The 20,344-nt window shown below is 43.6% G+C and overlaps 5 protein-coding genes across 6 annotated transcripts; 3 read left to right on the top strand and 2 right to left on the bottom strand.

Moving 5' to 3' along the window:
• The first annotated feature begins 1,288 nt into the window (after positions 1-1,288).
• Positions 1,289-2,870, top strand: LOC135616241 (probable membrane-associated kinase regulator 2). Its single transcript, XM_065115437.1, has 2 exons — positions 1,289-2,618; positions 2,721-2,870. Exons 1-2 carry the CDS (start codon positions 1,595-1,597, stop codon positions 2,783-2,785), a joined length of 1,089 nt encoding a protein of 362 aa, XP_064971509.1. The 5' UTR covers positions 1,289-1,594; the 3' UTR covers positions 2,786-2,870.
• A 1,976-nt stretch (positions 2,871-4,846) lies between these two features.
• Positions 4,847-5,753, bottom strand: LOC135616252 (uncharacterized). The gene has a single exon (XM_065115447.1). The coding sequence runs from the start codon at positions 5,666-5,668 to the stop codon at positions 4,982-4,984; it is 687 nt and encodes a 228-aa protein (XP_064971519.1). The 5' UTR covers positions 5,669-5,753; the 3' UTR covers positions 4,847-4,981.
• A 961-nt stretch (positions 5,754-6,714) lies between these two features.
• LOC135616222 (pentatricopeptide repeat-containing protein At3g16010-like) lies at positions 6,715-9,224 on the top strand. Of its 2 annotated transcripts, none has more exons than XM_065115421.1 (3): positions 6,715-6,999; positions 7,132-7,216; positions 7,325-9,224. In XM_065115421.1, exons 2-3 carry the CDS (start codon positions 7,132-7,134, stop codon positions 9,154-9,156), a joined length of 1,917 nt encoding a protein of 638 aa, XP_064971493.1. In that variant the 5' UTR covers positions 6,715-6,999; the 3' UTR covers positions 9,157-9,224. The 2 variants fall into 2 exon arrangements, with proteins under 2 accessions (XP_064971493.1, XP_064971489.1); XM_065115417.1 differs by having other exon boundaries at positions 7,082-7,216.
• A 1,738-nt stretch (positions 9,225-10,962) lies between these two features.
• Positions 10,963-15,100, bottom strand: LOC135616236 (hydroxyphenylpyruvate reductase-like). The gene is made up of 2 exons (XM_065115429.1): positions 14,598-15,100; positions 10,963-11,600 (listed from the first exon to the last, which is right to left on the bottom strand). Exons 1-2 carry the CDS (start codon positions 15,027-15,029, stop codon positions 11,082-11,084), a joined length of 951 nt encoding a protein of 316 aa, XP_064971501.1. The 5' UTR covers positions 15,030-15,100; the 3' UTR covers positions 10,963-11,081.
• A 1,225-nt stretch (positions 15,101-16,325) lies between these two features.
• On the top strand, positions 16,326-19,658 carry LOC135616213 (rho guanine nucleotide exchange factor 8-like). The gene is made up of 7 exons (XM_065115409.1): positions 16,326-16,929; positions 17,182-17,298; positions 17,659-17,813; positions 17,916-17,990; positions 18,085-18,357; positions 18,618-18,938; positions 19,018-19,658. Exons 1-7 carry the CDS (start codon positions 16,701-16,703, stop codon positions 19,420-19,422), a joined length of 1,575 nt encoding a protein of 524 aa, XP_064971481.1. The 5' UTR covers positions 16,326-16,700; the 3' UTR covers positions 19,423-19,658.
• Positions 19,659-20,344: the final 686 nt, after the last annotated feature.

Below are 20,344 nucleotides of genomic sequence, written 5' to 3'. Positions count from 1 at the left end.
TGGTACGATTAACCCCCATGTGCAGATATAAAAGCCCACCACATGACCAACGCCATGGGGAAAAAACTCACTCTTATTCCATTCAATGCTAACTTGAGTTTTGAAAGGGTCGATTTGAAAAATCCTCATCTCAACCTCGACTTGTGTACAGGGGATGATGATGAGGAGGCCCACATTAAGACTCTTAGCTTATGGCTCAACCCGATCGAACACGCAATCCTACCCCTCGAGTCTCCATATGGGCGATCTTGTACATTCAGGATCGAACTAAACCATGTTGACTCCTCGACTACAATGTAAAGGTTTACCAACCAGTAGATACTTTATATAATAACAAATTATATACATTCTAAACCGAACAAAACAAAAAATAATTTTTTAGATTATTAAAAAATGAAATCAAATGCATACATTAATATTTATTCCAAATAATAAAATAATAAACAAAAATTATGACTATGGATTTTTATCAAAAATAATAAAATATATTCAAACATCAAACCATTTATTACATAATTTTTATTTAGTAAACAGATATGTCAACTCAAAAATGTATCATTTATTTGGAGAAAAACATGTTAAAGCATATAAATGGTAGTTATATAAACATTTGAAACAATATATGAGACAAAACACAAATCTTAGTTTTATATAGATTTAGCATTTTACTATTAAAATTTAGCATAATAAGCTTTTTGCATCTCATGTAATAATGCAAAAATCACTCTTAGATTCAAAGCAATAGACCCATGAAAAAAAAAAAAGAAATTGTTTCTAGAAATTTTCTTTGCCTTGGCATAAAATTCATATTATAACTTACGAACATTGGGAGGATAAGTGCATTAATTACTTTGCTTACAATTTCTAAAGCATTGGCAGTGGCAAGATCCATGGTGTCATCTCATCATAAATCAATCATGGGCCGAGTCCAGATCTGTTCATGGGAAATCCTGGTTGGGCCAAATCAACCTGCAGTGCCGATCCAATCTTATCGGAAACGTGTCTTAGGCACATAAATGGATCCCTCGATTATTTGGAACATATAAATTGTTCATAACTATATATATTTCTTCTTCTAATATTTTTAATATTTCATTAATTAACACTAAATCGATTGGAAATAAAATATAAATTGTAAGGTAATTTCTGTAATTTTTGGAAATAAATAAGGATTTGTTTTAGGTGTATGTTCGTGTGAGAAAGATATGGCAATGAAGCAGCTGTTGCCTGTCTCTCCTAAGTCAAATCCAACAACACATGTAACTGATACGAACGAACCATTTCTTTTTCTTCGCATCTCCCACTCTCCTTTCTCGTGCAGTGCAAAAGCCTTCCGCACAAAGCAAATGACTCTCTGCTACTGCGCATTGGTTCAGTGAATGCGCTCACTCTTTCTCTCTCTCCGCACTATCACTGCCGTCTTTTTAAGCTCCCCCTTCTCTGCTGTGTTTCGCCCTCTCTCTTTGGGAGAAAAAGAGCATGTATGAGGAGGGACAGAGCATAAACGGTGAGGAAAGGTTCTATTGCAAGTAGTAGCAATACAACGATAGCAACAGTTATTTAAGGGTCGATTTTTCCTCTGGCTCTCCCAACTATGGAATCCTTCAGCCTGCTCAAGTACTGGCGCGGCGGCGGCGGCGGCGGCCGAACCACCATCGCCGACGCCATTCGCTTTTCCACCGACACCCCCGACACCGTCGTCCTCCGCCCTTCCTCGGTGACCACAGATGACGACGGCGACGATGACGGGGGCCCCTTCTTCGACCTCGAGTTCACCGCCCTCCCCATTGATGACGGCGACGTCGAAGAGGGGGAGTTCAACTTCGAGCTATGCTCGGTCGGCAGCGGCAACGCCCGGGCCAGAGGAGGAGAAGGCGATGATCGCGTAATCGAAAGCCTCTCCCCTCCCGACGACTATTTCTTTAAGGGAAAGCTCGCGCCTTTGGAGCCCACTTCTATCGTGATCACCGCCTCCGAGCCCGACAACAAATCCCAGTTTCCAACCGTTTCCCTCCTCAAATCCGCCACCAAGTTCCGCATTTTCTTGCTCCGCCTCCGCAAGCCCAAATCCACAGCGGCCGCGGTGGCGAATGCTTCCCCGAAGCAGCAACCTCAGGGGGAGCGTCAAAGCAGGTTCTTCGTCAAGTTTAAGGTGGACGAGGTGCCCATAATCTCGCTCTTCACACGGGACAACAGCTCCCGGAACACTTCCTCCTGCGGTCGAACGGCGAAGCCACAAGCGGAGGACAGCTCGGCGGCCACGACGGACGAGAAGAGGTTCGCCAGGGAAGTCGTCCAGAAGTACCTCAACATGATCAAGCCGTTATACGTCAAGGTTTCGAGGTGGCACGTCGAGAGGCTAAGGCTCCCCAGCGAGCTTGCGCCGGCTAAGGCACCGCCGCAGGAAGCGGCGGCAATCGGAGGGGGAGCCAAGGGATTCCCGGCTGGGCTGAGGGTGGTGGGGAAGCGGCTGGGTAAAAGCCGGTCGGCGTCGGAGGCCGTTGCCGCGGTACGTTCGCCGCTTCCGCAGCGGCGTGACGACTCTCTCCGGGAGCTGCAGGACGGGATCCAGAGCGCCATCGCGCACTGCAAGCGATCGTTCACCACCTCCGACCAAGGTACATAAGCCACCCCCATCCGGTGTCTGGTCACCATCCGCGTCTTTTGCTACCGAACTACCAGTTTGTCCTCCTCAGCTCATGCGCTCACTGCCATCGCAGGGCCCGAGTCACCGTTGGTCAGATCGAAGAGCGACCCGATCCAGGCAACGGGCAACCAGAATTGAGTCGCGTTCCGTGCGTATCTCTCACGGAAAACAAGCCTCTTAGCAAAGGCTTTGTAAATTACAACTTCATATGAACTTTAGTTAAGACTTGAGTCCCCATTTGTGCTGCTACTGAGAGAAGATTACAGAGATTAAGAAGGAGAATGAAATGATGATTGGATGGAGAGATTGACGGGAGTTGAAGAAAGCAATGATGAACGGCGAGACGACTGAATGCGAAGGAAGAGAAGGTAAAGATTCCCCTGACATTGGGAATGCCGCGACACAATTTGCCAATCTCGTGACGCAACGCAGTATGGGAAAGCAGGGATACGCAATAGCCATAGCCTTTCCCTGCGTATCGTTGTAGGCTTTTTCAGGTGCCCTAGGAATCCGGCACCTTTTGACAAGCTTTCGGCAATGGCGAGCAGCCACCATGACCCAGAAGACGCAGAGAAAGAATGGACCTAAGACGCATGAAGATTTGAGCAAGTCTTCTGTGCAGGAAAAAGGAAGGAACCAGCGCTCACCATCTCTCTCTCTCTCTATCTTTCACCCTTTCTCTTCTCTTTGTCCCTCTGGCCGATGCAAGATGTATGGAGTTGGGGGTGATTTGAGAAGGTGTATCTTCTTGCTCTATCAATCTGCAATTTGGTTTCGAATGGTGTAACTGTTCAGCAACGCATGCTGGTGTATCTCTGGAGAAGAAGAGTACAGTAGTGGAACAGTTCTGTTCCTTACAGACTCTCGAGAGTTGGTTCCTGGTCACATCATCACCTTCTCCATGAAGGAGGAGAAGAACAATCGGTCATCTCTGTTCTTTCTCGAGTTCCTGGAGCGGGGAGAGTGAGCTCGCATTCCCATGCTTTGCCATTGTCTTCCACCCAAAACGACTCGTGCTGTTTCTGCAACAAGCTTCAGCCAGTCGACGAAGTATAGATTGGCAATAGAAAACAACGAAGGAGATCTGACACGGGAAAGGCTTTGAATGGGAGCACATGGTGGCACTGCCGTCTCCATCTTCACACTGCAGCAAGCTCAAATAGTTTAGAGCAGGCATTGGCGGCCTTCAGCATCACAACGATCTCTCATCCTATAAAATAAGCTCTTATGTCTTATGCTTATTTCTTGATCATGCTATGTGCTCCGCACAATTCCCACATAATCTATCAAGAATCTTAAAGCAGGGCGTGCTGCTTACGCAACAAGCCTCAATCGAGTCATCGTCTTCTTCTTTTTTTCGTTGTATTCCTCTAAAAATCGTCAGCCACCAAAGTTCATGAACCGACAAACTTCTCTTGCACCGGTGACATGAACCAACAATGTTCTCCAAGAACGTTACTCGATTCCCCCAACGAGTTGAAGGTTCATGAACTTTGCTTCGATGGAGACAGTGACTACAATGCATCAGAGACTTGTGCATCAAATGGCAGACACTCGAGGTGAAGCTTGGGGACAAAACCAATGCATGGCTTCTTTCGTGGCGCGGGGAGAGAACACTCGGAGATTGCAAAGACAAGAAGATGCACCTCTTCTTGACAGTTCAACGTGTTGGGAAGCGGACATTCCCTGTTTCCAAGCCTGGTGACGTGCTTCTTTTATGTTCCAAAGGTGACTCTGACTGCCTCCTCCTCCTCTGGTCTGCAAATAAACCACAATTATTTTCGATCTTTCAGTGACGAGATGCACTTATTCCTGAGAGTTTTTAGTGTTGGAGAGACGATGGTCGTCGTTTACATGCCATAATTATGTGTTCGTTTCGTATTCCAAAGATAATACATTTGCTTACTGCACTTCTTTCAGTGACATGGCCATGATATATTTCATTAAATCTTACAGATTAAGAACGTTTTGGAGCAATCTAACTACTCCCAGATTAAGAATGCACCTTTAATACATCCAAAATCGACTATGTCTCCTTTGTTTGTAGAATCCTTTTTGAGTCTCTCTCTATCTTTTCTGGTTTTGCTTAAGCTTAGTTGAGTCATCTCATCTCCTTTGTTTCCATATCTCGGCAAATTGAGTGAACAGAGTTCTTTGATAGATCATCGAAGGACTCTTTCTGATGAAAGGGAGAGAAAATAATGTTCAAAGTCAACTCCATAACAGTATGGGGGGTACTCCAATTATCAGCCCAACCCCTCGACTCTGTTCTTCCACAGAAGATTCATTCCTATCTCGCACTGCTACAGCAACAAGAAGAAGAGGAACTGACGGTCATAGCCGAACTTTCTGATTACAGTTCTGACCCACGATCGACTGGTTGGCCACCGCCATGGTGATGCTGCAGTTCATCATCACGTCCACGTGGTGCTTGAACACGCCCAAGACCCTCACCCTCCCGCCCACCTTGGTCGCCGTCGTCACCGCGATGCTCCCCGCCGCCAGGTCGTCGAACAGGTTGGCGTCGCCCAAGATCCTGTCGGCCATCACGTCCACCGTTACGTTGATGCGGAAGGTGCGGCGCGCCCGGGCGGTGCCGGGCGGCCCGTAGGCGACGCCCATCTCGCGCGCGCGGTAGTAGATGGCGGTGGTGCTGGCGCCGAACCGGACACTGGCGGCGTTGGGGTTCTTGACGGAGACGTCGGCGACCACGGTCATGTTGATGGCGAAGAGCTGGGAGGAGGAGGAGGAGGGCGCGCCGAAGTTGACGGCAAGCTTCTCGATTGTGACGCTGTTCATGGTCATGACGGGCTCCTTGACCTTGAAGACGGTGAGGGCGAGGACGACGATGACGATGGCGATGATGATGAGGATGGCGGCGCAGGAACCACCGCAGATGAGGCAGCGGCCTTGGAGGCGGCTTCGGCGGCGTGTCATGGAGGCGGCCGGGAGTTCCTCGTCGTTGTCGGGGCGTTTGGTGCCGACGGCTAAGGGGGTTGCCTGCTCTGTGTCTGTGCTCATGGCGGAAGAGAGACAGAGAGAGAGAAGGGTACGGAGGTTGACGACAAGAAGCGATGTGCTAACACTACATCTCCATGCCTGCTTTATGAAGCTGTTGGTAGTCGTGACTAAATCGGAAGACTAATTGCGAGTCTTCGATCAGAAGTCAGCCCGACTCGAGTTTGCTCGGCAATTAGAAACAGTTGCCGATCGATCGAACGGGTACGGTCCAGATTGACTTGAGTTTGCATCAAGATTGATAGAGTTCAGTCGACAATTGAGATGAGCCGAGTTGACCAAGGTAGCTCGTTGGGACGCATCTGCACGCACAACACATGGGTTGTGAAAGCGAGCTCTCCGTGGCCGCCTGAGGGGACCGTCGCGTCCTCCAACCCGAAGAAGTGGCGTTTCTGACCAGAAATCTAAGTTGGCAGGGGTCGGAGACTTGAAGGAGGACGATGACGTTGATGCGGTTGGAAATAGAGGATGATAGCATGACTCCAATTTTGTAGTATCAGCTTTGTTCTCTTCGTAGGCAGTGATGCAGTGGTATTCCCTTTCTCTTGTTTCTGTTCTCGCTGGATGAACTGACCAACACGCAATTCCTACTTGTGTGGGAGTTAAGCGATGACGATGATAACGAAACATAGCTTCTTTTCTGTTCCTCCTAAAGGAAAAGACGATGTGCAATTCATATCCATGAATGACTATTCCTTTGTACAGTGTGACTAATGGAGGAAAACGAGAGAGAGAGAGAGAAAGGGTATATGCGACGTTCCAACAAAGAAAAATTAGCACACAAAAATGAAAACATTAAATCCAGACATGACGTGAAATGAATATATCACCCAATCAATCTTCCAATTTGAACAGATGAGAGATGGAAGGAAAACAATGCCGATTTCCAGAAAACGCATACCCAAAAAAGAGCCCAAAGGCCCAAAAACACGAACTCGAACCACTGAGTTTACGAACCCATCTCACGCAGCACCACATCCTCCGTCGTAACTTAATTCGTATCGAAAGTCGCGCCTGGAAGCGACGCACTCGAGCGATAACCAACCTTTGGACTCGCCGCACCACCTTGTTTCTTCGCCTTCCTCCCTTTCGCTCCCTCTGCTGTACCCGCTCCTCGTCCGGCCGTCGGAAATAGTGAGTCTCTCTGCCTCTTCTTTATAACTTCGGCGTCAGACAACGGGCTCCTCCGACGGCGGTCTCTCCTCAGCGGTCTTTCCACCTACCCTTCCGCCACCGGGCTGAGGCGCGTTTGTCTTCCTCCGGCCGGCGGCCGCAGCTACAGAGGAAGTATATAGTGTGTGAAGAAAGATAAATCCACTCGATCATTTGGAAAGGTTGATCTCTTTTCTGGAATCGTGTTGTACACTCGGCCAGACTTTTTGAAGACGGACAAGTGACGGCCGTATCCTCCCTCAGATCGGTTGGAAACTTGTAGGCTCATCATTCCATATTCTGTGCAAATACAGATGCGCATTCGATGGGGCGCTCTTGTCCTAGCGAAGCGGGCGGTCTCTTCCTCACCTCAACTCAGTCGGAGACTAAAGCAAACAGGTGATAGGCATTTCTCTTCTCTTGCCTTCTCAGCGAAAGATTCATTTTTTCTTGCCTCCATCTATCTAGTGCTGGATTTTTTTATCGATCTTCGTTACGCTTGAGCAGAGAATGAAATCGTTCGGATGTTCAAGCTTCCGAGCCTTGAAAATGGCGGCATGAACTCGCTGACGGTCCGGGATCGTCAACGCCTAGGCCGTCCGTTGGATGAGAGGTTCTTGAGAATATTGAAGATCTTTAAATGGGGGCCGGATGCGGAGAAGGCCTTGGAGGTGCTGATGCTGCGGGTTGATCACCGGCTAGTCCTTGAAGTCCTGAAAACTGATGTCGAGATCGGTGTGAAGATGCAATTCTTTCACTGGGCCAGCAAAAGGAAGAATTTTGAGCACAATGCAGCAACGTACATGGCCTTGATTCGCTGCTTGGATGAAGAGGGATTGTTTGGCGAGATGTGGAGAACTATACAAGAGATGGTGAGAAGCCCTTGCATAATCATGCCGGTTGAGCTTTCGGAGATCATTCGCATCCTTGGTAGGGTGAAGATGGTGAATAAGGCATGCTCGATCTTTTATCAGATAAAGATTCGCAAGTGTGAGCCGAATTCTCATGCCTATAACAGCATGATCATCATGTTGATGCAAGAAGGCCACCATGAGAAGGTGCATGAGCTTTACAATGAGATGTGCAATCAGGGCAACTGTCTTCCTGACACGGTGACTTACAATGCGCTGATTATGGCATTCTGCAAGCTAGGTCGTGAGGATTCGGCTTTTAGGTTGCTCGAGGAGATGAAAGAAAACAAGTTGCAACCTACTACAAAGATCTATACTACCTTGATGGAAATGTGTTTCAAGTCGGGGAATGTGGAAAAGGCAATGAATCTGTTGCAAGATATGAGGGATCAGTGTTGTGTGCCAAATGTTTTCACTTACACGGAGTTGATAAAGGGCCTTGGGAAAGCTGGAAGAACAGAAGAGGCTTATGAATTTTTTCTTCAAATGCAAAGAGAAGGTTGTAAGCCGGACATAGTCCTAATGAATAATCTCGTGAACATCTTGGGCAAGGCTGGGCGATTGGATGATGTTGTTAAGCTGTTTGAGGAAATGGAAAGTTTGCACTGTGTCCCTAATGTGGTTACGTACAATACTGTCATCAAGGCCCATTTTGATTCCAAGGCACGCGTGTCTGAAGCTGCTTCTTGGTTGGAGAAAATGAAGGAAAAAGGAATCGAACCCAGTGCATTTACTTACTCAATTCTTATCGATGGGTTTTGCAAAACAAATCGAGTGGAGAAAGCCTTGATGCTTCTTGAGGAGATGGATGAGAAGGGCTTTCCTCCGTGCCCAGCAGCCTACTGTAGCTTGATTGATGCTCTTGGGAAAGCAAAACGTTATGATGCAGCAACTGAATTATTTCAGGAACTAAAAGAGAACTGTGGTTCTTCCACCTCTAGAGTCTATGCCGTGATAATCAAGCATTTCGGTAAGTGTGGCCGTCTGAATGATGCGGTAGCACTTTTTGAGGAAATGAAACAACTAGGGTGTGTCCCTGATGTCTATGCCTACAATGCCCTCATGTCTGGTATGGTAAGGATGGGAATGATGGATGAAGCACAGTCGATGCTTCGAGCAATGCAAGAGCAGGGTTGCGTTCCAGATATAAATTCTCTCAATATCATTTTGAATGGCGTGGCAAAGTCAGGTGGACCAATACGTGCCATGGAGATGCTCTCAAACATGAAACAGTCCAGTTTCAAGCCAGATGCTGTGTCATACAACACAGTTCTCGGTGCTCTTAGCCATGCTGGAATGTTTGAGGAGGCCGCTAAACTGATGAAAGAAATGAACTCGATGGGGTTTAAGTACGATCTAATTACATACTCATCAATACTCGAGGCAATTGGAAAAGTCGATGATGTATCTGCTAATTCAGTTAGCTAAAGACCGTGTACGATTCTCCTTCATCTTTTCTCCGGCTTTAGCTTATATATATAGCTGGTTTCACCAAACTCTTGCTTTGTTCTGGTAAGTATCATTACTGATAAAAGAAATGCTTTACAATTGTTTCAGCTAATTAATCCATAAAACTTCTCCGAAACTACCGTGATCGTGGTGCTTGATGAGTTATCCAGTAATTTGCTAATGCATGTTTCTTATCTGGGCTTGTTGTTAATTTAGCAGCAGAATTAGCTACAAATTTTTCTTCGGACATTGTTTTGTTTTTTTGTTCTCATAATGAGGTTAATACAGTCTACAAGAACAAATGTGTCTGTAGTAAGGATACCTACCGTACATGATTTATTGGAAAAGCCTCGTAGTAAGTTGAAAATGCATTTTCATTAGAATTATTAGCACCGCAGATTCTAGATTTTCGGAAAAGTTTTAAAAAATTCTGTCATCTTCGGTCTTTTATTTCAAAAAGAAGAACTAAAACACAGTATAAGAACTAGACTACTATGATGTGAAAAATACAATCACTAAGGAAGCCAACTGATACATTGAATCCATTTTTGTTTCAAGAACAACCAGCTAACCTCAAGAGAATAAAACACAAAAAGATCAAAAAAAAGAAAAAGAAAAATTGAGACAATACCTTGCTGCAAAAGCAAATGCAATTACATGTCTGGGCTATTCTACCATCTCAAAGAACAACTAGCAGCCTCATGTCACCAAAGCCATCGGATTTTTTTCTAACTAAATCTTTATTATAGTTTTTTTTAATAGAGTTATAATGCTTTAATACAATAATAAAAAAATATAAATTTATTTAAAAACATTATAACCACATATTATTATTATTATCATCATTATTATTATTATTATTATTATTTATAATAAATAAACATAAGTACCATAAGGTTTTCTAAAATATAAATATTAATTTAATATTAAGTGAAAAAAATGAGGATTTATCATCCTTTATTATGAAACACAGTAAAATGATCTTAAATTTCATCCAAAATCATTCGAAAACTCTCAGATTAATCATTTTGTGAAACTTCAAAATTTATGATTTAATTAGTAATTAAGATAGATGGTGATTTATGATAACTAAACTTTGGCTATAATATTTTTGAATGGACTATTTTTAGAAACTAAACTAAGATACTGTAACTTGATTCGATCCGATGAAGTAAGATATTGTGCCTTTACTCATAAATACTCTTAGCTGATCCCTCGATTTGGTTGTTTGTGTTTCCATGGGAAAAGATTATTTTTTTATAGGAATGCATTTTGGATATTTGAAAAAGGTATGAACTCTTCTTAGGCATCATGAAAATAGTAGGTGCTGTTCCAAATGTAAATTGTTTTCTCGCGAAATCAACTAAAGAACATGATAGATATAATAATAAGAGAGTGAATATAAAAGATTTTTTTTCCACTTTCATCTTATGATATGACAAATATTCTTAGGAAAAATCAAATATGTTTTATTTAAAATAAAAAAGATATTAAAGATATCTTAATTTTTAAGATTCAATTGGTTTAATTAAAGACTTGGGGAAAGTTTCCCGGTATCATATTGTGAGTGACAAGTAATGATAGACCTTATTTAGAGAAGCATATGTGATATCCTTCTTTTGGCTTCAAAGAAATACTGACTGTTTCAACAACACTAATATTTCCTGCAAAGTGACCGTCATTTCTAACATAGATCATCGACCACAGGCAAACAAAGAGGTGAAGAAGCTCAGAAAAGTATCACAGCTCAAGGCAAAGATCATTCTTAAATGAACCGATCGAAGATTATGAACACCATAACAATAGTTCTTATTTATTGAAGAACATGAGAGAACCTCTATGGTCCAATGTAAGTCCAACTGAATCAATCTGCTTTCATTCTACTACATTATTTATGCATCAAATCAGACGACAGGAGTTAGAAGGGGCTTGTTCATCACATGCGCTTCCAGGTTTCCAAGGACCAAATCAGCCATTGCATTGCGAGTTTCATTCGTTCCACTTCCCACATGGGGCACCAGAACCACATTCTCCATGCCAAACAGCTCCTCCGGCACATCAGGCTCATGCTCGAACACATCGAGGCCAGCCCCTCCGAGGCGACCCTCGCGCAACGCGGTCACGAGCTCAGGCTCATCCACATGCGGACCTCGCCCGATGTTCACAAGCACACCCTTTGGGCCCAAGGCATCAAGAACCTCGCGGTTGACGATATGATAGGTCTCTTCAGTTAGTGAGCATGCCACAACAAGCACATGGCAATTAGCAGCCAAGTCAACAAGATTAGAGTAGTACTTGTAATTGGTATTCGGCTTCTCTGATCTTGAGTAGTAGCTGATAGGGCAACCAAAGGCTTCCGCTCTCTTGGCAATGGCTAAGCCAATCCTACCAAGCCCAATGATACCAATTGTTTTACCGCTGAACTGCAAACAAAAAGCAAAGTGAGATGTCAAATTCTTACATTAGAAGTTACTGGAAATATGCCCGAGAAAAATGCACCACAAAAGCATGGATAGACAAGAAACTCTACTATTTTTATCTTTCAATTTCAGGTCTTGTAAGTGAAATACATGTCAATCTGAAAACCACAAAAGCTTTCAACTGGATTTATTCCAAGTCACCTCCCACTTTTTGACATAACCTAATCCAACTCACCAAGATAAACAACTTCATTGGAAATAGAAATGAAAATACCATAAAAAATTATAAGTAACCATCTGCATGGAGTCCATGGAAACCATACGCACTTTAACTTTCTATATAAAATGGTTTAAAATGCATTTATGAGACCACAATACCCAAAATATTTGAGCAAGAAACATAGCAAACAAATTGATATGGAAGAGAAGAAAATCGAGTATGGAAAGTGAGGACCAAGGAATGATCATGTTTCAGAGGGCCCAAAGAGGGTAGACTTAATACAGGCATAAAGATGGAGGAACTTCTTGATGCTGTGAAAGAAACAAAAATCTCTTGACAGACCAAGCCAAGACCCTTTGAACAGACCAACAGAAAGTGGTTTACATGGGTATCTGTTTGGAATATAGTTGTTTATTCTATGGTGTATGTGGTGGACCGTTTTGTTCCAATTCTAAATGATGGTTTTACAAATCATCAGAATATCAAATTCTAAATGTATGTAACAGATCATTTCTGCTTATGATGAAAAGAGAAGATAAACATCTTAAAACTAAAAAGATCAGTTATAAAATTAGAAATTTTAAATAGCTGAAAATGATAGTGAAGCAACTCTTGAAGAAGGCATATTCCATGTTTTCATTCCTGTAAAATTGTGCCTAATCATAACCTCATAATGAAAAATAGCAGCAAAATGACAGGTTAACTTATGATGCCAAAGTTACACCTGATGAAAGTGCAACAAACATGAGTTCACAGAAGCAGTTATTTGACTCATGTGAGCCAATGATCTCTCTCTCTCTCTCTCTCTCTCTCTCTCTCTCTCTCTCTCTTCTTTTGCAACTATTAAAAGATTAAAAAATAATTTAAATATATGTTACTGAGGTCATTTTTGAAATTAATTAATTATTGCTTTATAAGAATGTTAATGCCTTAACGTTTACCATTTTGTAATGAGTTGTTATGATGGTGAACATGTTGACAGAAAGAAGTCTGAAAGGAGATCATATGGAACAACTATCCCAGCACAAATAAATCAGACATGTTAAAGAGGAAGATATCAGTTGTGGCCACTATAATCTGTTATAATGGTTGGAAGGAACGTGTCAACCAAAGGCAACACACGGGATTCTAAGATCTTCAAATATAAATACTCCACAATTCAAGCTTCTGCCATTGAGAAAGTGGATAAAAGATTGACTGTGTATAGAAATAGTGCTAAATGCAAACTGCATCTACAATCAAGGACTCAAATCCACCAATGCATCCCGAGATGATAAAAAATGAAATGAATGATACTTTGTGCCTTTACATTGTCCTCATTAACAAGATATCGCTAAGAATCTCAAAGAACTTGAAAAAATATTCACCAACGTCACAATGCCATGTACAAATTGGATTCCTTGATTTAGAGGTTATTCCAACAAGCTATCTCATTGAGATGAGTCCTAAATAAGATCTCATAGAGATTGTCTTTTATACACAAATCGATGATACACATTATATGACATTGTTATAAAATCTTGGAAAAATCTATCCAATTGTGAATCTTTGATGAGAATACTTAATTTCAGAACAATAACATTCCTCATGCTATATAATGTTCCACACGACTTTGTGATGCAACAGAAGTTTGGAAATAATTGCCCAATTTTAAAAGTTTGACAATGAAAATAAAAATGAAATCAACCAATGTAAAGAGATGGAAAAGGTATATACCAGATGTGAAAAGTCCAAAGTAGCTCTTATACTATATACTCCCATCAATAGACATACAAAGGACAAGATACACCTCTATGGTCTCAAATGCCTAGAAACAAATAGGGGCTTTTCATAACTGCAATATGTTTAAATCACGTGATCTCAACCCTCCCACAGACCGGGCTACTGCAACTCCAATAGCTAACATATTTCTTTAGAGTTTTAGGGACACCAAGGTTTGGAGAGCTGTATACATGAATACTTATACAGACTGCAAAGAGGTTTTGGTAATTAGTACGCTATCATACAATAACTGGTTCACACCTTAAAACTTCTGTACAGTGAAAAAAACATTATCTAAAGAGCTCTCTGTGTGGAACACAATATGACGCTATCAATAATTAAAACTTCTGTCCGCAAGGTTCAGAATCAATACCTCAAATATCAGATTTCTCATGTGGAAATACAAAAAAAAATTAATAAATCAAACTTAAACATAACCGGTACAAGCGACACCTAGTTTGATCTGAAGGACTTGAACTTGATCGAACAAATTGACTTTTAGGCCTTTAATCAAGTGTGGCTTTATCAGCATGTCCAATCCAAAACAGCAACATGCATAGATAACATAATCATATCAAGTTTGCAAGTAACTAGATGTCACAGGCCCTTGCGAAAGATAAAAGGCATCCTCAAACATGTTATTGCTGGTTTGAGTGACATCCCTTAACGACTTGGAACGGACTTAAATATACATCATCCATTTCTACACCATCTGATCCTAAACCTATAGTTCGAAAGGCATGAACAAATGGCAGCAAGGCATTCTATCAAACATGTTATAGACTGAAAGAAGGAGAAGACAAAACCAAAACATCTCCTGGTCATCTGAAGCATTACCCTAACAAGAACATATTAGATATCGCGAGTAATTAATAAGATAAAGCGACTAATGATCTAAAGTAATATTCTACCAACGGGCAAATTACCAACAGGCAAAGCATTTCTCAGAATTCATCACAAGACAAAATTTTTTGTGTAATTATTACGAAACGACGGCAAGAGGAGGAGATGCATCTGACCCTGGTGGTGAGCTTGTAATCCCCCTTGGACAACCAGGCCCCGCTCCGGACGTACCGATCGGCCTGGCAAAGGCGGCGCAGGACGGCGATGGCTAGCCCGATGGCGAGGTCGGCGACGTCCTCGGTGAGGACGTCGGGCGTATTGGTGACCCGGATGCCCCGCTCCCGGCACTTGGCGAGGTCGACCTTGTCGAGGCCAACGCTGAAGCAGGCAACGATCTCGAGCCGGGGGAGGGCGTCGATGGTGTCCGCGTCAGCGCCAGCTTTGGAGTTGCCGACGACCGCCCGAATGGCGGCGGCGTTGGCACGGATGAAGCCCTCGCGGCGCTCGGGAGGCGATTCCCAGAGACGGAAGACCTTGTAGCGGCGGGCGAGCTCGCTCTCGAGGTAAGCGTTCATAGGGACAGGGAGGAGGACGCCCAGGGACTCCATCCGCCGCGGCTGCCGCCCGTAATCCTAACAGAGTGAGTGGGGATCAAGAGAGGTAGGTCAACGACAAGCACTAAAAAGCTCGTCTTTTTATTGGTTTCTTCGTATCAGGTGTTTTTACACATCTATCCTTTCATATTAGGAAATAACAGGGCTTTTTTAGTAAATGACAAAACCCAATAAACCCTCGACCCCTTTTGCGCGTCATCCTCTCAATTTAGTCACCGTAACCCGTCGCCGGCCGGCCGGCCGCCCTCCCCTCTTCTGTATACCATACCCCACCCAGTGTACGTAATCCTAAACGACGGTGACTGCGGTCTCCTTCCACACGCCGACAAAGAAAGCTGGTGCGTGCGCTCTACCCCTTCCTTCCTCGAAGCTTCCTTCACGGCGTAACGACAGAATCATCCATCGAGCTGTCGTCAACCATCAGCGAGCATGTTTTTGTTTTTGTTTTGTTTTGTTTTGTTTTGGGAGCAATAATATCAAATGCTAAACATAATATTGCTATCTACAAATGTGGGAAAGGGCTGCTGGTCACAATTTGGTTAATGTTGCATTAGCTTGATTGGGGCTATCATATCTTAATAAGGTGGATACAGTCATAGTCGCTCCATATATATATATAATAATTGGTGATTAATAATAACAGATAAAAAGAGTCAGCATATTATGGTGTACAACTGAATTCGCATTGTGTTATTGGAATTAGACAAAAAGAAGCATCGTAAACTCAAGTGATCTTAACCAACGTATTGTCATTCATCCTTCATCCAAGTGAATTATCAATTAATCCAGTGAAGATTTACTAGGTAATCCAAAATCTAAACAAGATTTAGTGAAGAATCTAGTAGACTAGAGATATCCCTGATCACAAGTCATCATCATTGGAGGCTAAACAACATAGATTTTTAGGGACAACATCTAAATATATTTTGTTCTATATTTTTCTTGGGCTCAATGAGACAACGGAAAGAAAGAACAGGAGGATCATATTCGGCGCATTTCCCGGGAAATTTGCACGCCACAGGCAACCGACTGCTATTGTTGCCACCCGTCGTTCCATCCCTTCCCTCCCAAAACTAATAATGACAAGAATAATAATGATGAACAAACACTGTCCTCCCAATCTTGGTTCTTCTTCTTCTTCTTGTTCTCCTCGAATCAACATGCACCCCACGTTTGATCCCCTCAAAAAAAGAAAGCAGGAACTTCTCCTTTTCCCCTCCTCCTCCTCCTCCTCTGCTTCTCAACTGCTACATACCATAGCAGAAAGGAGAGGCTAAATAACCCACCCGACTTCCTCAGCACTTCCTCCTCATCAGGAAGTTGGGCCTCCTCCTCCTCGTTCTCCCATCCACATCCACTCGATTCTCTCACCCTGAGCATCATTCCCCGGCAACAAAGCTCTCACCTTGCCGTTGCCTTGCGTCTCTTCCTTGCCTCTCAATCTCATCTCAAGCTGTCAAGTTGCCACCTTTGACGTCGGTTCCATCTCCGACTTTTCTCTCTCTCGATCCCCCCAAGTCATCAAGTTCACACCTTTGCGTTCCACCATTACTCCGCACTAAATTCCATTCGGAAAGAAAGCTTCTTGGCCCCAGCTCTTCCTCTCGGAGATTTGCTACGCGCTTCTCGCGCACTCTGCAGTCGAAGTTTGTATCACTGAGTCGAATGATGGTTCGGTTTCTCAGGCGGGGGCACAGCCTTAACAAGCCGGAGCAAGGCGAGGAGATGTTTCATACGGCAGCAGAGGGTAGCACAGTCTTCTATAGCCAGGGACGGGGAGAGGGCCGCTCACTCGAAAGGCAGCAGATTGGCTGCGCACTCGATCGGTCGTCCGACAGAGCTCCAAAGTCCCGCTTGGGCAGGGAAAGCGGCTGCCGTGACGGGCCACCTTCAGGTGAATGACAATATTCCCACATGAAAACGTTCATTAGCTATGTCAAGGAATATGAAATCTTGCGGCTAATACGTCTGCTTAGAGAAGCAAAAACATGAATGTAGAAGAAAGTCTGGCTACAGTTACAGAGTATGATTGAGATGCTAAGCTTTGACACATTTGGCACCAAGAGATTCTACATATTTAATAATACGTTTGCTGAGGAATCAATCTCGCTTGACACATTCCTCTAATCATTGGTTTCCGGTGCAGATATGGACCAAATGAAGGAAAAGTTTGCAAAGCTGCTTTTAGGTGAAGACATGTCGGGCGGTGGAACAGGCGTCACATCAGCTCTTGCTCTGTCCAATGCCATCACCAATCTTGCTGGTATAGTTCCTTTCCCCAGTTCGCTGAATCGAAGCAATTCTACTAATTAACCATGCAATGAAATGTTACCGATTGGTATCTTTGATGAAAAGCTCTCATGATTCTTTCATTAGCATGATAGATCTCGATTGAGGTCAAATTTTTGACTTATTTTAACCGTAGAGCTTATATTTTTCGGCAAACTATCATCGAGGCAGAGGAGCCAAGGAAACCGCTTCATTTTCTTCTTTCGAGAGGTTTCTTTCTCGCATAGACTCTATCTGCCACTTGATGATTGAAATCCAACTCAGGGACTGATTACACGACTTTTGAATGATCGAAAGCCGATCTTTTGATCCTTCTGTTTCTTGATTAATGCAGCTTCTGTATTCAGCGAGCAACGGCGCCTCGAACCCATGGCAGCCGAAAGGAAAACGAGGTGGAGGAAAGAAATCGATTGGCTTCTATCTGTCACCGATCATATCGTAGAATTTGTTCCTTCTCGTCAAACCTCAAAGGATGGATCCAACATGGAGGTCATATAAGCACTGCCTCCTTTTCTTTTCTTTTTTGTCCAACACCTTTCTTTCAGAACATGCAAAAATTAGTATTTCCATGGAAACAATTTTGCCTCACAGATCATGGTAACTCAGCAACGCAGAGATCTTCAAATGAACATCCCCGCACTGCGAAAGCTCGATGCAATGCTCATCGTAAGACCGTCCACCCATGTTCTCGAAGACAACCTAAAGCCAAAGTTTGTCCACCTATTGACACTGTCGTCTTCCCTTTCTTACGATGTCTCAGGGCTATCTTGACAACTTCAAAGGCCACAGTGAGTTCTGGTACGTGTCGAAGGATGCTGATGAGTCCGAGAAGGGAAATGCTAAGAGAAGTGATGACAAATGGTGGCTTCCGATCGTGAAAGTTCCTCCAAATGGGCTTTCTGAGGTTTCCAGAAAATGGTTGCAATTTCAGAAAGAGTCTGTCAACCAAGTTCTCAAGGCAGCTATGGCCATTAATGCTCAGGTTTTAATGGAAATGGAAGTCCCCGAGGCCTACATTGAATCCCTACCAAAGGTAGACACTTCCATCAGTGTCATTTGAGACTGAATGTGACATCTGGTCATCGGTAGATGCTTGAATCTGTTTTTCCTCTAATAGTCTATGATTTCCAACTTTCGATCCAACACATTCCTTTTTCTCTGTTTTTTGATATCATACATATATCTCGATCTTACTAATGATTCGAAGATTTTCCTGATTTCCAAGAAAACCTGTTGGGTCATTTGATGTTCTACCGTATGGTGTTGAGTTGGATGCTTCTAAATGCATCACAGAACGGGAGAGCAAGTCTCGGGGATGCAATCTACCGGTGCATAACCGATGATGCCTTCGACCCTGACCAATTCCTGGAATCCATGGATCTGTCGACGGAGCACAAGGTCCTCGATCTCAAAAACCGAATCGAGGCATCGATCATCATTTGGATGCGAAAGATGCACAACAAGGATACTAAATCATCCTGGGGCTCAGCGGTCAGCATGGAGAAGAGGGAGCAGTTTGAAGAGAGAGCCGAGACCATCTTACACCTCATCAAGCAGAGATTCCCTGGAATTCCTCAATCGGCTCTCGACACGAGCAAGATCCAATACACCAAAGTAAGTACTCAAACTTGCATCAAGCCCGATCTTTTGCTTCTCCTTCATCATGTCCCCAAGTGTTTTGATCTTTGCGCAGGATGTCGGGCAGTCGATCCTAGAAAGCTACTCGAGGATCTTAGAGAGCTTGGCTTTCGCTGTGATGTCGCAAATCGAAGATGTCCTTCGTGCTGACTCTCTCACACAAGACCCGTCCCATGCGAAATCGGGTAGAAGGCAATCGTTGACCGACTCAGAAGTTGGACCGGTGAAGAAATTGGATCCGAAAGAAGAGATGGAGAAGCTCAAGGAAGCACCTAATTCGATGACACTATCGGATTTCATGGGATGGCATTTTGATCCCGACTCCGAGGCAGAAAAGAAGAACTCAGAAAGCTTAGAGGACGGCGCCAAGATAAAGAAACCTCCTAATATCGTCACGACCAAGAAATTCTCGTATATTGAAAAGCTCGAGAACTTGCGAAGCCCAACAGCTCGCCATTAAAAGACCTGTAGAGAGCATAGGGAGAGGAAAGTGAAACTGATAGGGAGGGGAGTCAGCTTGGAACCGAGAGTGTAAATAGTTCAGGGGCATGTTAGATCCTTGATAGCTTCTACCGTTAAGCTAATCTTTCATCCCTCTTTGTAGATGGGGAGGTGCTACTCTCATGGCTCAACCTCAGCTTGTGTCGATCACCTGATGTGCTCGTTAGGTAGTGATAACAGTCTCTTTCCAAACTACATGCATTCTGTGAACCACAATGTCCGAGAACAATGAAGATGGAAACATTAGCATGTGGTTTGTCTCTGATTCGTTCATTACACACGGACAAATCATTCCGAGGATGCCATCAAAGATAGATTGAGATCATAATGCTCAAAATAAACATATCCAGATCGTTTGCCATGAGTCTTGCTTATCTATTGTATTGCTTTGGTGCACGTAAATGTCCATTACATACGATTTCATGCTTGTGCAAATATGTCAGGCATGCATGGAGTGTGAGGTGGCACCACACTACCAAGTGGAAGAAGGCCTGCAAGGCACTAAAACAGTTCATATGGAGTTGGAAACCACCATGCTCTCGTTCCCTCTTTTATCTTCTTTACCATGATTGCACCATCAAGGACCTACATCTCACTTGCAGAAATGTTTCAGGTGTCTGCACCTGCCATCAGAGTTCTTGCACCAGATGCTGTCATGCTTGTAACATAGGAACATGGTCCTCGTCCGAGAATAAAAGTCATATCAGAAATGGAGGTACATGTATCCTCCACTTTCTGTGTTGCTGTGAAGCTAGTGTGTTTCATGATGATACTGCATACTTGTATGGTATTTTCCTTTTTCTTTCAGGGATTCGAACTGGCAATTACTACCAATGTTTCTCTCCAGTGTTGCCTCACTGGGGACATTTCGGATTCAAGGT

Source organism: Musa acuminata, chromosome BXJ1-3 (genome assembly GCF_036884655.1).
Source record: "Musa acuminata AAA Group cultivar baxijiao chromosome BXJ1-3, Cavendish_Baxijiao_AAA, whole genome shotgun sequence".
NCBI classification, from domain to species: Eukaryota; Viridiplantae; Streptophyta; class Magnoliopsida; order Zingiberales; family Musaceae; genus Musa; species Musa acuminata.
The sequence above is the reverse complement of the archived record's forward strand: the minus strand, read 5'-3'. Positions and strand labels throughout refer to the sequence as shown.

What these genes read in the sequence shown, in the direction of transcription:
- LOC135616236 (XM_065115429.1), bottom strand. Translation starts at nt 15,029, where the DNA reads ATGGAGTCCCTGGGCGTCCTCCTCCCTGTCCCTATGAACGCTTACCTC. An exon ending in ATTACAAGCTCACCACCAGG is followed by an intron (nt 11,601 to 14,597) that starts GTCAGATGCATC and finishes TTTTGTTTGCAG; the next exon opens with TTCAGCGGTAAAACAATTGG.
- LOC135616252 (XM_065115447.1), bottom strand. Translation starts at nt 5,668, where the DNA reads ATGAGCACAGACACAGAGCAGGCAACCCCCTTAGCCGTCGGCACCAAA.
- LOC135616241 (XM_065115437.1), top strand. Translation starts at nt 1,595, where the DNA reads ATGGAATCCTTCAGCCTGCTCAAGTACTGGCGCGGCGGCGGCGGCGGC. An exon ending in GTTCACCACCTCCGACCAAG is followed by an intron (nt 2,619 to 2,720) that starts GTACATAAGCCA and finishes CTGCCATCGCAG; the next exon opens with GGCCCGAGTCACCGTTGGTC.
- LOC135616213 (XM_065115409.1), top strand. Translation starts at nt 16,701, where the DNA reads ATGATGGTTCGGTTTCTCAGGCGGGGGCACAGCCTTAACAAGCCGGAG. An exon ending in AGGATGGATCCAACATGGAG is followed by an intron (nt 17,814 to 17,915) that starts GTCATATAAGCA and finishes TTTGCCTCACAG; the next exon opens with ATCATGGTAACTCAGCAACG. An exon ending in ACATTGAATCCCTACCAAAG is followed by an intron (nt 18,358 to 18,617) that starts GTAGACACTTCC and finishes AATGCATCACAG; the next exon opens with AACGGGAGAGCAAGTCTCGG.
- LOC135616222 (XM_065115421.1), top strand. Translation starts at nt 7,132, where the DNA reads ATGCGCATTCGATGGGGCGCTCTTGTCCTAGCGAAGCGGGCGGTCTCT. An exon ending in TCGGAGACTAAAGCAAACAG is followed by an intron (nt 7,217 to 7,324) that starts GTGATAGGCATT and finishes ACGCTTGAGCAG; the next exon opens with AGAATGAAATCGTTCGGATG.